This window comes from Heloderma suspectum, chromosome 3 (genome assembly GCF_057233095.1).
Source record: "Heloderma suspectum isolate Gila_16-S chromosome 3, 16-S_ref, whole genome shotgun sequence".
NCBI lineage: Eukaryota > Metazoa > Chordata > Lepidosauria > Squamata > Helodermatidae > Heloderma > Heloderma suspectum.
Window position 1 is genome coordinate 227,188,301 of NC_139460.1, and position 15,165 is coordinate 227,203,465.

Genomic DNA, 15,165 nt, shown 5'->3' on the forward strand with positions numbered 1-15,165 from the left:
CATGTACAGGGCCAACTAAGCTGGCAGTTGAATCTCACTGCAGCACTGGCGACAAGACATCACCTACCATGGTAAAGGAAAGCAGAAGAGCTGGCAGATATAAGGTAACCATCCCACAAAGATTAAAAAATGAATGAGTAATGCAGACTCTTCTGTCTAGATAAGAGGTATTAAAAAAGGAATGTAAAAGACATAACGATACCTCTAAAATATTACGCATCTGATAAGATGACCAGAAACAGGTCACTCCATTCTTTTTTATATATTGGGCTTGAATATTCTTTGGTGCCAGAGCAAATTTTGCAACAGTCTGTGTATTGTACAAATCATTACCTGCAAGAAACATATGCTTCAGAATCGATCCATTAGTGAGGAACTGGCGAGAAATCTAAGCATAGCTTGAATGTGTAAGAGACAATGTAATAGGTAACATCACCTCCCTCCCTGGAACCACAGATATAACAATCTGTGAGCAATTGGTTTATTAGTGACCTTCGGTGCTCCCAGATGAGTCTTTTATCGTGCTATTACCCTGCCTAATTCACAGAGTTTTACCAGGGGTCTAGATGACATCCTCTTCCGTTTGTAGCTCTTCCGTGTTTTTCTACCTCTTTTCTTGCCACAGAAAATCCATTAAGGATACAGAGATGGAATAGATGCACAGTGCCTTTTCTTTGGTAGTTCTAGGGTTCCTTCATCTGGAAGCACCTCTCATTTCCATATTTACAGTGGTCATACGCTACAGGCACATGGCAGTAAAGAATTTCCTTAAAGGAGGGACAGTGAGGGCTATAAAATATTTTTCCATTTCCAGTTATGTCTTATGCAATGAATACCACCAAGAATGAAGCACATTTGCAACATGACACACATTGCATTGCTTAGAACAAAGCTATTTCCCCCTTCTTTTAGCAGCAGTTTCACTCTACCAGGAGAAAGAGGGGATAGGTCCTTTCGCAGTGTGAAAAATAACTCTGAAGGAATTCTCCCAAGATTACCATGAAGGAGGTGGTAGCTGTTTTTCCAAAATGTTTTTTAGGTTGAACCATTCAGATGACAGTGCTTCAACCAGTAAAAAGCTAACGCCTTGTGGACAGTAGTTTAGTTTTTGCCCATAGAAGAGCAGCAGGCCTACTTTGGATAGCTAATGGAGGTCTCAGAAAATAATTCTGCACCATTCCCAGAATGGACATATCAGAGTCCCCCTGACCAAACTTGACACCATACACCAGTTCGGAGATTACTTTCTTTGAAAATATATCAGTTTCAGGAGCCACTAGTCATCTCCCTGCTTGAACTATAGAAAACCTCAGCAGAGAATTACTGACTGAGAAACATTCAACTTTACTGCACCAGGTGTGGTTTCCATTAATTTTGGAATTAAATAAAATCCCCAGATATCAGAAATTACGCCGTTGTTCTATATATGAGTCTTTCTTTTCCTCCCTTTTCATGGTCTTAGCATGACTGAGAATGAAATGTTCTCTCTTACAAAATGTATCCAATTCATTCAATAACCTCATCATCCAATCAATGGGGCTTAGATTGCTCCATTGTTGTCAGCATACAATAGGACTGATAGCCTAGGGTCCAAAACTAAAACGGGAAGGCACTCTGGGCCACTCAATTCTTTAACAATATAGTTATAATAGAAGTTAAAAATGGGGTTAGCAAGCATCTTGCTATTCTGCTGGATGGTATATTGAACAGGTGGGTTGGATCCACGCTTCACATACTTAAAGGAGAGCCACTGAAATCAATGGGACTTAAGTTAGTCATAACTTAAAGTCCTATTGAATTTGATGGTTCTATTTTAAATATGGCTGAGTCTGTATCCAACCTAATGTCTATCAGTAAGATCAAAAGTGGAACTAAAATCCAGAAAAGAAACAAATAACTCCTTTCTGCCCCGGGAATAATTTATTTTGGGAATAATTTAATAATTAAAAATAAATGGGAATAATGTATTTATTTTTTTGTATTAGATGTTGCCATGCAAAACACTGTTCTAACAGATTTTTTTCTTCATCAACCCTGCCTGTTCTTCAGCTACAACTCCACTTTTAACAGCCCGTTTTTCCAATCTAAGTAATAAATACCTTGATAATATTTTGGAAACAACACTGTCAGGGTGGTAACTGAGCCGATAGAACCCCAGAGCAGTTCTGATTCTGAGAAGGGTCAGCAATCCATGGGAGAGGAGCCAGCTCATCCCTCACAGGCATAGCAGCTGGCAGAGATTCCTCCTGCCGGCATTCCTGAGATAGATAGTGACCCTGGCAGTGAGAAAGTGCGGGAAGGGGGCTTGCTAGACGCTCGATGAAGACGCAGGGAGCAACGAGGGATGGAGGGCGCGGAAAGGAGGCGTAGCACCCGTTTGGCATGCAAGCAACGGCTGCATCCCGTGGATCCAAGGGAAAGAGGAAGGATCTCTCCCTACCCATAAGTTCAGGGTCTTCAAGTGATTCTCCTTCAAATGGGGACCAACTGCCTACCCGGAGAATAGGCTACTCTGCTGTTCATTGCTTAGTCACTGGTGATTAGCATCTGAGTCATTACGTTGTAAAAGGATTAAAGCCTTGAAAAGAATCCTTTCGTCTGTGTCTTGAGTTGGCTATTGGAGTGTACTGAAAGAGGCTGCTAGGGCGCTCCTGACAAACACCAAGAAGACACATTATCTACAGTTATTAGGGTCAGCTTTGGAGCCTTTCATGAACAGGCATTACTATATTTCTAGCCCAAGATTTTGGTATTTCCCCATGTTGATTTGATATAGGTGGTGTCCAGTTTGGGCCTAGCCCAAAATGGATACTATGAGCTAGGATTAGTTCTTAGCAGTTCCTTTGAAGGCAGAAAAGTAATGAGATCATTACAGTCATTTGGACTTACAGGGTCCCATTTGGGACAAGATGCAAAGACAGAAAGTCTGGGTTCACATATAACACTAACCCATGGTGTCAGTTGTTGAATTCTGGGTTGTTTTGTGCGAATTCAGCTGTGCTAACAAACCATGGTTTGTTAACCACAAACAACTAGGGATGGCGGAGAATTCCGCCACGGATTTCAGTGAGGCCGAATGCACTGGCATTCGGCCCCCTGAAACCTGTGGCGGAACGGCCTCCCACCCCCCGCCCCCCCATGGATTCCTCCCCGGGACAAAGCTTACCTGGGGCGGATGTTCTGGCGGCGGCGGCGGCTGGTCTTTCGACCGGCTGCTGCGGCCGCCATTTGCGTCTGCTGTTTGCCGTGATAGGCTATGTAAGTATTAACGTAGCCTATCACAGCAAGCAAAAACAAACAAAAAAACAACCACATACGCAAATGGCGGCGGCTATGGCGGCCGCCATTTGCGTTCCCTTTTTTTTGCTGTTTTAGCCAAGTAAATATTTACGTAAGCTATTATGACAAAAAAAAGGGGAATGCAAATAGCATAGTGGGCGCTATTTGCATTCCTTTTTTTCACTGTAATAGCTTATGTAAATATTTACGTAGGCTAAAATGGTGAAAAATAGAGAACGCAAATAGCAGCCGTTGTAGCTGCCGCCATTTGCGTATGCTATTTTTTTGGAGGGGGGTCTGCCGTGATAGGCTACGTAAATACTTACGTAGCCTATCACGGCAGCCTGGCTGGACGCAAATGCCAGCCGCTACAGCGGCTGCCATTTGCGTCCGCAGCAGCCCATCTGCAGCCGGAACTCCAGCTGCAGACGGCTCTGGCTGGCTGCTCCGCGGAGCTGCCACGGAGCAGAGCCGGCCGGGCAGGATTCCGGGGGGGAGGACCGGATTGCCTCCCCCCCATCGAGGATTCTGGGGGGAGGGATGGAGCGCCTCCCCCCCACCACGAATCACATCCGCGAAAAGGTAAGTGACTTTCGTACATCCTTACAAACAACCCAGAAAGAGAAGCCATGGTTTGTGGTTGGGTTGTGTATCCATGATTTGTTGTCTGGGTTGTTTAAACCATGGGTTATCATGAACGCAAAACAGTGGGTTGTTCATGGGTTGTTTCACCAGGCTACAGAGGTGGTGGGCAAGAGTGGTAAAAATACCCCAGCTGCTCTACATGCCAGTACCATGGTGCCACAAAGGCATTTGGGATACAAGAGGGGGGAATGCACTAAGGAGGAGGGAAACACACAACCCAGGGATTGAGAAAATAACCCATGGTTTGTTCAATTGTCTGCCACCCTGGGTGGGGCAACAAACCATGGGTTAGTGTTATGTGTGTAATAGGTCAGAGAGTGATGTTAGGAGTGGACCCAAACCAAACCCACCTAGGGAGTTTCTAATAAGGGAAGGAAAAATGGGCCAGCAGTTGGCTAAGGTCGTTTGATCATCAACAGCACAATTTGCAACCTCTTTTTTATTTTATACTGAGTCTGATGTTTTAATTATCTGTCATAATGTTTCTGGATTTGTTTGTCTGATGTTTGATTGTTTAATTGTGTTAATTGTTTAATTGTTGACTGTTTTATTTGAATGTTGTTCTTGGAAAGTAGCTAGCCACCTTGAGCACTACTCTGGTAACTGGAAAGGTGGGATATACATTATTCTAATAAATAATGAAATAAAATCTCTTTTGCAACCATGATCCAGAATGTAGCTAAATCTCTTTCTGACAGTTAAACCTAATTCCATCCATAGCCGGCATAGTTATACATGTTTTAAAAAAAACATCAAAAGATTTTTATATTCTCTACCCAAGTGAAGGCAAAATTTTCTGGTATGTCTTCTGCATCTCTATCATTTCCATTAGAGACATACACATGAAATTTAAAATCAAGGGCAAATAAAGACTGTCCTGCTCTATCGCTACCAGGTCACTGGAGATCCTAAAGGGAAAAGAGTTCAACTTTCCTGAAGAAAGTCCTAATTCCTCACCTATTATACAATTATTTTGCTCTATCTTGGCTTTTGTATTCAGTTATTAAAATGAGTGAATCAATATAAAATGAAAAAATGTTAGAAAGAACCTGATTCAAGTTGGTCCATACTGAATTGTCCCAACGATCCTTTGAAGTGGATAATATATATTTACAAAAATAAAGTAAGGCGCAAAGGCCAAACAACATACAGGCTCAATATATAACTACTGCCATCAATGCACAAGACATTTGCATTTAATTCTGCTGAAATCATAATTGCTAAATCACCACTTGGCATGTCCTTGCTTACTGAGGACATAACATAATAGCTGGCAGGCAATATACTGCATAAATAGGAAGTGCAGAGAAATCAGATCAAGTAACCTAAGTTTCTTGTAAAAAGGGCTGGGGGGACATATGCAACTGGGTGCAGAAATCCTTAAAATTCACATATACCGACATATTAGACCAGATGGCAACATCCTAGGGAGCAGCCTGAACAGAAGAATTAGAATCAGAATTCAGGGGTAAGGCTGATCGAACCTGTTAGAGAGACGGAGCGGCGCTAATATAAATAAGTATCAAGGAACATTGTGAAGTTTTACCATGCAATGGATGTTCAGTATGTGCGGCATTTAAAAAAATATGCCTATGCTCCATGAAGCATCAACGTTCATCCTAATCGTTCCAGACATAACTCGCCTGCTGCTACTTAATGAGCACTGCAAGGGAGACCAGAATGTAGTTCTGTGCATGCTGCAAAGACCTGGCATGAATCTGATAGATAATTGACTGTTTTGAGCCTGTAATTTGGAAATACATCTCGAGAAGGAGATATAATTATGGTGCCATCGCTGTGTTGAAGATATAGACAATTCTAGGCTTGTGAATCAGATGTTTACAAAGCGATGTTATTTGTTCCAGTGTTCTTACTCATGACCAATGTTCCTAGGCACTTGGAAATGAAGAAGGTCCATTTTGTGAAAAGGGAATTTCCTGGCCACCAAGCTATCAAAGGCTACTAGTCATGATGGCTATATGTTACTTCCAGAATCAGTAACTGAGTACCGGTTACTGGTGAACAACCAAGAGGGAAGTCTTCCCCTCATATCCTGCTGGTGGATATCTAATATAGGAATCTGGTTGTTTGATATATAACTATTTTGCCAATCCCCCCCCTTCCAAGTTGCCAATTCTTCCTTATCAGGGTGTTTTAAAAACGGGGGTAAACGTTTTACATTTCCCCCTAGACATTCAAGGCAAACCCTTCCTTGTAACAGAAACATTGTTGATGTTTTATACAAACAATTATATCTAAATATGACAGAGAGGCAGCACTGAAAGCAGATGACAAAATGCTTCAAGCAGCATGAACTGATAGTGCACCTGACAGAGGCAAGAAGTGCTGATGTGCCAGGGGTTCTTTGAGGGTGTACATTTTGTCAGGCTATTGAAGGATATGGGCAAGCCACTGGTGCAGTAACTATGAAGTCACAGCTGTTATCATTCAGATAGACAGGTCTATTTCTGGGCTCTGCTCAGCTGGAGCGCTAGATCATTGAAGAACAGCATGGCCACAGATTTCTCGACTGTATGTGTAGTGAGCTGACATGAAGGCTGCTGCTCTGGGGATTGCACCAGCCCTCTGGAAAGAGTCAAGGTAGGAATTGTAAGAGGCCGTTTTGTCTGGAATGCTGGTGTGTTGTCACAAGGAGTGAGAAAACCCAACAGATCTCGCTTCTCTTGCCGAATGAAGCAAAATCAGTGCATCTTAGGGCCAAAACAGATATTACCTGGGAAGTTCTATTACTGTAGGGGTGGGGAAACTGTGGCCCTCTAGATATTGTTGGGCCAACTCCCATCATCCCTGACAATAGGTCATGCTGGCTGGGGCCGATGGGAGTTGGAATCTAAGAACATCTGAAGGGCCACCGCTGCCCCACTCCTGTTACTGGAACTCCCCATCTTTTTTATTTCTTAAAAGCAGCTGCAGGGGAGGTGAATTGGATTGGGGCCATGGCATAGGGTGGGGTGGGCCTAACCCTTTACCCCACACTGTGGCCCTGATCTGAATCCCTCCCAAACCTACTATTAGCCTCACAGAGGAAAACTTACAGGCACAAAAATTGTGTTCTTAAGCTTTACCCTCTGTGACTACTAGCAGCTCTGGGTGGGAAGGGGGATTTAAGTCAGGAAATGCCGCTTTAAGGAGGAGTGCCTTGAGTTGGGGAATGCTGCAGCTGCTTTTGAAAGACGTAAAAAATGGGGAGAGCTCCCACAGTCCCTGTAGCTTGAACCTCACGCTGCTGTTTTTACTTGCATGATATAGTAGCAAAATGCCTGACATTATGATGAACAGGAGGCATGTAGAGGGAAGGCCTCACTCTTATCAGGACCTCTAAGTACATGCGCATTTTCTATAACCAGGGGTACATTATATGACCCCCAAGTTGATGGACTCTGGACAACCCACTGCTGGGCACAAGGGGCAACCTGCAACAAGGTCTCCCAGTGCAACAGTTTATTTTGCCCGGTATATGTGAATGGTAGTTATTTATGTATAGCTGGGAACTATGGGAACACAACTGTGCTGCAGTAGCACCGCAAGGCTGAACCTGCCCTTCCCCAATGGTTCCCATGACAAAAGCAAGACTAGGTGTTGCCCCCTGTTCACCGTTTTGCAAACTGCAGCCTATTTGCAGCCCGTAGAACTCGGGGCCAAAACAGACATGACCTAAAACACGTGGCTAGCAGTGATGCCTTCTTTTCAGAGTAGGCCCGGGGCCTGATGATCTGGAACTTAAAAGCCCCCTTATCCCATCCTAAGATCAAGGACCCCCTGCACATATTCCAGAGTAAAAATGTAGCTGCAAGACACACATTTAAAGTAATGCCTGTTCTAGCCCTCTGCGGGAACACAATCAACAACCCTGCCAGTGCCTATTTGCACAGTGCCACTACATAACCTACGTTACCCCACCGTGGATTCTGTTTCTTGGTGTGAAGGTAGAATGTGACTCTAGGAATAGAAATGTAATATAAATATAAACAGCTTCCCTGTGAATTCCACAGATTTCAGCAGAGGAATTGTGTGTGTTTATTTACGTACACATGTGTCAAGTAAACTGGTTTTTTCCCCCCATATGGAGCTATGAGCAAGTAACAGGACAACTGGCACTGCTGTATGCCTTGCTGCTGCTTCTCCTTGTTAAACACACCCAGATAGCTCTCTGTCCACAGTCAGCCTTCTCCACTGGATTGCTTCCTGCTAAAGGCCAATGGAACACTAACCATGTTTTAATCCAGCCTCCCTCAACCTGGCACCCTCCAGATGTGTTGGACTACAACTCCCGTCAACCCCAGTCAGCATAGAGAGTTGCAGTCCAACACATCTGGAGGGCACCAGGTTGGAGGAGACTGCTTACTGATTAAAGGTGCAATCCTACGTATGTATGTTTAGACAGAAAGAAGTCCTACAACTCTCAGCATCCCCCAGGGAGTTGTAGGACTTTTTTTCTGTCTAAACATGTGTAGGATTGCATGCTAAGCCTTAATCCATCCTCCCTGTCCTGGGATGCATCCTCTTTCAGTCTGATCTCTCATCTTATTTGCTTCATGTCCTCCAGTCATAGCTCCTTCCAAGTCTTTTCCCCGATCTTGCCACCTCATGTGGCAACCTCATCTTCACTGCTAAGGCTGATGAAAACCATATATGCTGTGAAGATGAGGATAGAAATACTTGGTTCAGAGGGAAACAACAGACATGTGGATCAGCGATAGGACCATCAACTTGGCCAGCTTAGAAGCAGAGGTTCCATCTCAACATGACTTTGGAGCTGGTTGCCAGAAGCTGAGGGTTAACAATGGCAGCCTTGGAACAGAAACAGCTCTCCTTAGGAATGTGTTCTGTCGGAATGTCATCTTGGTAGTTTAATGTCTGCAAGAAGGCCTTCCTGACATTTTCTCATTTAGTCAGTTAATAATTACAGTTCTATTATTGAAACAGCCTTATCAGACTAAATGCAACAGCGCATAGTACAAACAAGACACTAGGTGACTGGGAAGTGAAAATCGGTAACAATTTCAAATACAGAGATTTACATTAGTGTGTCAACCTATTTGCTATACTTACATTTTTCTTTGTATTGCCCATTAGACTCTTTATTTGCTTGAGAGAGAAAAGACCAGCATTTATTCCCTGCCTGCCTGCCTGCCTGCCTGCCTGCCTGCCTGCCTGCCTTCCTTCCTTCCTTCCTTCCTTCCTTCCTTCCTTCCTTCTCTCTCTCTCTCTCTCTCTCTCTCAGGGCCACCCAGTAGCATTCTTGTGAGTACAGCTCATTGTGTTCCATTTTTTCTTTCAGTGCAGAATTTCATGGTATCTACCACACTGAATAAGTTTTCGTCCTACCCCCATGGTATGTAACATGATCTCCCATCCACATACCTACCTTTTGTCCCTCCTCCTGCCACCCCTCCACCAGCATTTCCCTCCTCCCACTTCTGTCTCTTTCCGTGGGCATGCATGCAGGTGAGTCAATTCACCTGTATACACACACCTTTTTTTAAAATGAGGAGAAGAAATTGTGCAAGGTTGTTATGGTGAAACACACATTGTAAATGTGTGTTTTCGAAAGGAGGTAACTCCAGAAGGCCTATGTAATGTGCCATCACAATAAAAAATAAGGGAAAACCAGCCATGTTTCCACTACACCAACTGGAAATGAAATGACAGGAAGGGGAGTGAAATTATGCTACACAGACATGCCCATTCAGAAACATCACAACCAAGTCCCCACAGAAACAAGGATCATGCCAGTGGTTCTTTGCAATACTATGGTGCACCAGAAACCAACAGATTTCCCCCATTGTGAATAAATTTGGGCAAAGCAGGGGGAAATCATGAGGTGGCTGCAGGATCATGACGACCTCATGTGAACAGCTTGCAAAATTGTGCAAGTGGGGAAAAGCGATAGCACATTAAAAGCCTCATCTGATCAAGCCCTCCGTCGCTCTCTGTAGGCATCATGGCAATCATACAAAGACTGCAGCTTTAGATGAAAATATGAGAGAAATGTTTTCTACTACCCATGTGGTAATTTGTTAATGGAGAACACAGTCCTATTGTCCCTAGCATCCCAGGGACCACAGGATTGCTCAGAAAAAACCCTTCCGAGGTCAGAAAAGCAACCTCAGAAAAGCAAAGGAGGAGGAAAGGAGGCATTCTGGTGGGCAGGGAGGGGAGGAGACCGGAAAGGCTAGGATATGAGATATCCTGAGCCTCCTCCAACCTCCTTCCCACCCGCACCAAAGTGCCTTTGCTAGATGGACTAGCGAAAATCACCAAAGGCAGAGGATGGGCCTCCGCTGCTCCTCCCACCCTGCCAGCTTCAGCCGGCTGGGCATAGGAATCTTGGAAGCCTCTGAGTTCGGAGGCTTCTGAGCAGCAAGAGCGCAATCGGTAGGGCTGCCCCCTTAGTTATTTCACATCATATCCAGTATTCAGAAGTATATGTAGGCTGCAATCCTATATGCACCTACCTGGAAGTCAGTTCCATTGAAATTGGTTGGGATTAGTCCTGAGTAGACATGCACAGGACTGTGCTTTTAAACACAAAACATTGCATAAAACACTACCTGAAGGGATACTTCCATTTACGGTCGCTTGCGCCGAGACCAAACATAACGACAAGTAATTCTGGTGGCTGCTGGTAGCCTTTGCCTAATTTGGTGGGGTTCTGTCCAAATGTAGGCTGACTTTATATATCATGTTTTTCCTTCATGGAAAGCATTAATTTGTAGGCAGTAGTGTGCAGCCTGGATGCAGAGAATCATATGATCCCTCACTGATCAGCCACGTTTTTATTGGTATAATTTGATTTTAAAGATTGCAATTCTTTATTTTGATTCTTTTTTCTCCCTTTTCATTGTTCTGTTGTTGTTGTTGTTGTTCAGTTGCTCAGTCGTGTCCGACTCTTCGTGACCCCATGGACCATAGCACGCCAGGCCTTCCTGTCCTGCGCTGTCTCCCGGAGCGTGCTCAAGTTCATATTCATTGCATCCGTGATGCTATCTAGCCATCTCATCCTCTGCCGTCCCCTTCTCCTTTTGCCTTCAGTCTTTCCCAGCATCAGGGTCTTTTCCAGGGAGTTTTCTCTTCGCATTAGGTGGCCAAAATATTGGAGCTTCAGCTTCAGTATCTGTCCTTCCAATGAGCACTCAGGGTTGATTTCCTTTAGGATGGACTGATTTGACCTCCTTGCAGTCCAGGGGACTCGTAAGAGTCTTCTTCAGCACCACAGTTCGAAAGCATCAATTCTTCGGCGCTCAGCCTTCCTTATAGTCCAGCTCTCACAGCCATACATTACTACTGGGAAAACCATAGCTTTGATTAGACGGACCTTTGTCGGCAAGGTGATGTCTCTGCTTCTTACTATGCTGTCTAGGTTGGCCATAGCTTTCCTACCAAGGAGCAAGCGTCTTTTAATTTCATGGCTACAGTCACCGTCTGCGGTGATCTTGGAGCCCAAGAAAGTAAAATCTGTCACTGCTTCCATTTCTTCCCCTTCTATATGCCAGGAAGTGATAGGGCCAGATGACATGATCTTAGTTTTTTTAATGTTGAGTTTCAAACCAGCTTTTGCACTCTCCTCTTTCACCCTCAACAAAAGGCTCTTGAGATCCTCTTCGCTTTCTGCCATTAGGGTGGTATCGTCTGCATATCGGAGGTTGTTGATAATTCTCCCGGCAATCTTAATTCCGACCTGTGATTCATCCAACCCGGCATTTCTCATGATGTACTCTGCATATAAGTTAAATAAGCAGGGTGACAATATGCAGCCTTGTCGTACTCCTTTCCCAATTTTGAACCAATCGGTTGTTCCATGTCTGGTTCTTACTGTTGCTTCTTGACCCTCGTACAGGTTTCTCAGGAGACGGGTAAGGTGGTCTGGTATTCCCATCACTTTCAGAATTTGCCACAGTTTGTTGTGATCCACACAATCAAAGGCTTTAGCGTAGTCAATGAAGCAGAAATAGACGTTTTTCTGGAATTCTCTTGCTTTCTCCATGATGCAGCGAATGTTGGCGATTTGATCTCTAGTTCCTCTGCCTCTTCGAAACCCAGCTTGTACTTCCGGTAGTTCTCGGTTCGCATACTGCTGAAGCCTAGCTTGTAGGATTTTGAGCATCACCTTGCTGGCATGTGAAATGAGCGCAATTGTGCGGTAGTTTGAACACTCTTTGGCGTTGCCCTTCTTTGGAATTGGAATGTAAACTGACCTTTTCCAGTCTTGTGGCCACTGTTGAGTGTTCCAGATTTGTTGGCATATTGAATGCAGCACTTTAACAGCATCATCTTTTAGGATTTTAAATAGCTCGGCTGGAATACTGTCATCTCCGCTAGCTTTGTTGTTACTAATGCTTCCTAAGGCCCACTTGACTTCACTCTCTAGGATGTCCGGCTCAAGTTCAGTGACCGCACTATCATGGCTATCAGGGACATTCAGATCTTTCCTGTATAGTTCTTCTGTGTATTCTTGCCACCTCTTCTTAATCTCATCTGCTTCTGTTAGGTCCTTGCCTTCTTTGTCCTTTATCATGCCCGTCTTTGCACAAAACGTTCCCTTGAGATCTCCAATTTTCTTGAAGAGATCTCTAGTCTTCCCCATTCTGTTGTTTTCCTCGATTTCTTTGCATTGTTCATTTAAGAAGGCCTTCTTGTCTCTCCTTGCTATTCTCTGGAACTCTGCATTCAGTTGGGTATATCTTCCCCTTTCTCCCTTGCTTTTCGCTTCCCTTCTTTTGTGAGCTACTTGTAAAGCCTCATCAGACAGCCACTTGGCTTTCTTGCATTTCTTTTTCTTTGGGACGGATTTCGTTGCTGCCTCCTGAACAATGTTACGGACCTCCGTCCATAGTTCCTCAGGCACTCTGTCTATCAGGTCTAATCCCTGAAATCTATTCCTCACCTCCACTGTATATTCAGAAGGGATATGACTGAGGTCATACCTGAATGGTTTAGTGGTTTTCCCAACGTTCTTCAATTTAAGCCGAAATTTTGCAAGAAGCAGCTCATGATCTGAGCCACAGTCAGCTCCAGGTCTTGTTTTTACTGACTGTATGGAGCTTCTCCATCTTTGGCTGCAAAGGACATAATCAATCTGATTTCGATATTGACCATCTGGTGACGTCCATGTGTAGAGTCGCCTCTTGTGCTGTTGGAAAAGAGTGTTTGCTATGATCAGCATGTTCTCTTGGCAAAACTCTATTAGCTTTTGTCCTGCTTCATTTTGTACACCAAGGCCATGCCTGCCTGTTATCCCGGTGATTTCTTGACTTCCTACTTTAGCATTCCAATCCCCTATGATGAAGAGGACATCTTTTTTTGGTGTTAGTTCTAGAAGGTGTTGTAGGTCTTCATAGAACCGATCAACCTCAGCTTCTTCGGCCTCAGTGGTTGGGGCATAGACTTGAATTACTGTGATGTTGAATGGTTTGCCTTGGATTCGTACTGAGATCATTCTATCATTTTTCAGATTGTACCCCAGTACTGCTTTTCCCACCCTTTTGTTGACTATGAGTGCTACTCCATTTCTTCTAAGGGATTCTTGCCCACAATAGTAGATATGATGGTCACCTGAATTAAATTCGCCCATGCCTGTCCATTTTAGTTCACTGATTCCCAAGATGTCGATGTTCAATCTTGTCATCTCATGTTTGACCACCTCCAGCTTACCTTGATTCATTGATCTGACATTCCAGGTTCCTAAACAATATTGTTCTTTACAGCATCGGATTTTCTTTTCACCGCCAGACACATCCACAGCTGAGTGTCCTTTCGGGTTTGGCCCAGCCGCTTCACTCTTTCTGGCGCTACTTGGAAATACCCTCTGCTCTTCCCCAGTAGCATATTGGACACCTTCCGACCTGAGGGGCTCATCTTCCGGCGTCATATCTTTTAGCCTTGTGATACGTTCCATGGGGTTTTCTTGGCAAGAATACTGGAGTGGGTTGCCATTTCCTTCTCCAGTGGACCACATTTTGTCAGAACCCTCTGCCATGACCTGTCCGTCTTGGGTGGCCCTGCACGGCATAGCTTATGGCTTCACTGAGTTACGCAAGCCCCTTCGCCACAACAAGGCAGTGATTCACCAATTTTACTGGATACAGAGTGGTATATAAATCTTGTAAATAATAAATAATATGATCATACGCATGATAAAATCACACTTGCTCCTCTTTTGCTGTGTGCACAAATGTTACAAAGTGGCTGATCATGGTATTCCAGTGCATGAACAGATAACAAAAAGCATGCATAAACAATAGGCAAGCATGATGACCTACAAATGAATTGCACATGTAATTAAAACATTTAATATGTGAAGTAGCTCAAATAGTCTGATCAGCCTGTGGAAAGTGGCATTTATTTAAAAAAGAAAATTTGGATTTCTTGTTGTTGAAACAGAAGCCAGCCTAGAAATGTGGCGGGGGAGGGGGGATCTTTGGGCTACGCCATGTAAAAAGTTAAATATGGAATGAGAATATCTGCAGTGTAGGACTTGTCCATTTCATGAAGGAAGGGAAAGAAAAAAGAAAAAAGAAAAAAGGAAAAACTTACGGCTGGTCCATTATACAGAATCTGTTCATTTCATATTCTGATAAATTCTGAAAGAGAGAGAAACAAAGCGTTTCTGAAGGAAACAGATAAATCAGATGAAGAGTAGATTCAAATTGAGTTTCACTTCAGCTGGAGCAGAGATTGCATACGATGTGGAGTTAAGTAGTCATATTCTTTTAACGTCACTTTTAGTATAGAACATAGCACAGAATGATTAAGTCCAAGTTACTTATTAACTCTTTATTACTAACACCCGGTGATTATTGTGGAGGGCAAGTGGCGCATGTTGTACAGTGCAAAATATTCCCAGATACTCTGTGCGAGAGAAATGCTGGTTAATGAATAATTATGAAAATAACAAACTATTCTTTTGGTGAGTCTCCTTTTGGGAGCTTCCATGGATAATCTTTCTTTAGGCGTTTTGCAGTCCTGGAGACTTGGGGGAAAAGGAAAGAGGCCAAGGAGCATTGCTAACTCAGAAATAAAACCATTCAGCCAGTTTACTCCAAGTGCCTTTCTTTTACTCTCAATCTTCTGTTGTTTAGAATCCTGGTCAGGTCTGGCTTTAGGCAAATCAGCTCCCTAGGTAGCATATAGAATGGATCCTCCCAGCAGCCCTTCTCATTTAGCCCTGTGATTGAAAAACAACAACCACCCTCCGGGTCTGTTCACACACACATATCC

The 15,165-nt window shown here is 43.8% G+C and overlaps 1 protein-coding gene across 2 annotated transcripts in view; it reads right to left on the reverse strand.

The window, feature by feature from the left end:
* BLNK (B cell linker) overlaps positions 1–15,165 on the reverse strand; it is a 161,682-nt gene that overhangs the window by 82,906 nt on the left and 63,611 nt on the right. For both annotated transcript variants that reach the window (XM_084845919.1, XM_084845917.1), the window contains exon 3: positions 14,482–14,528. In XM_084845919.1, the coding sequence (XP_084702045.1) occupies positions 14,482–14,528 (47 nt within the window). The remainder of the gene's footprint in view (positions 1–14,481; positions 14,529–15,165) is intronic.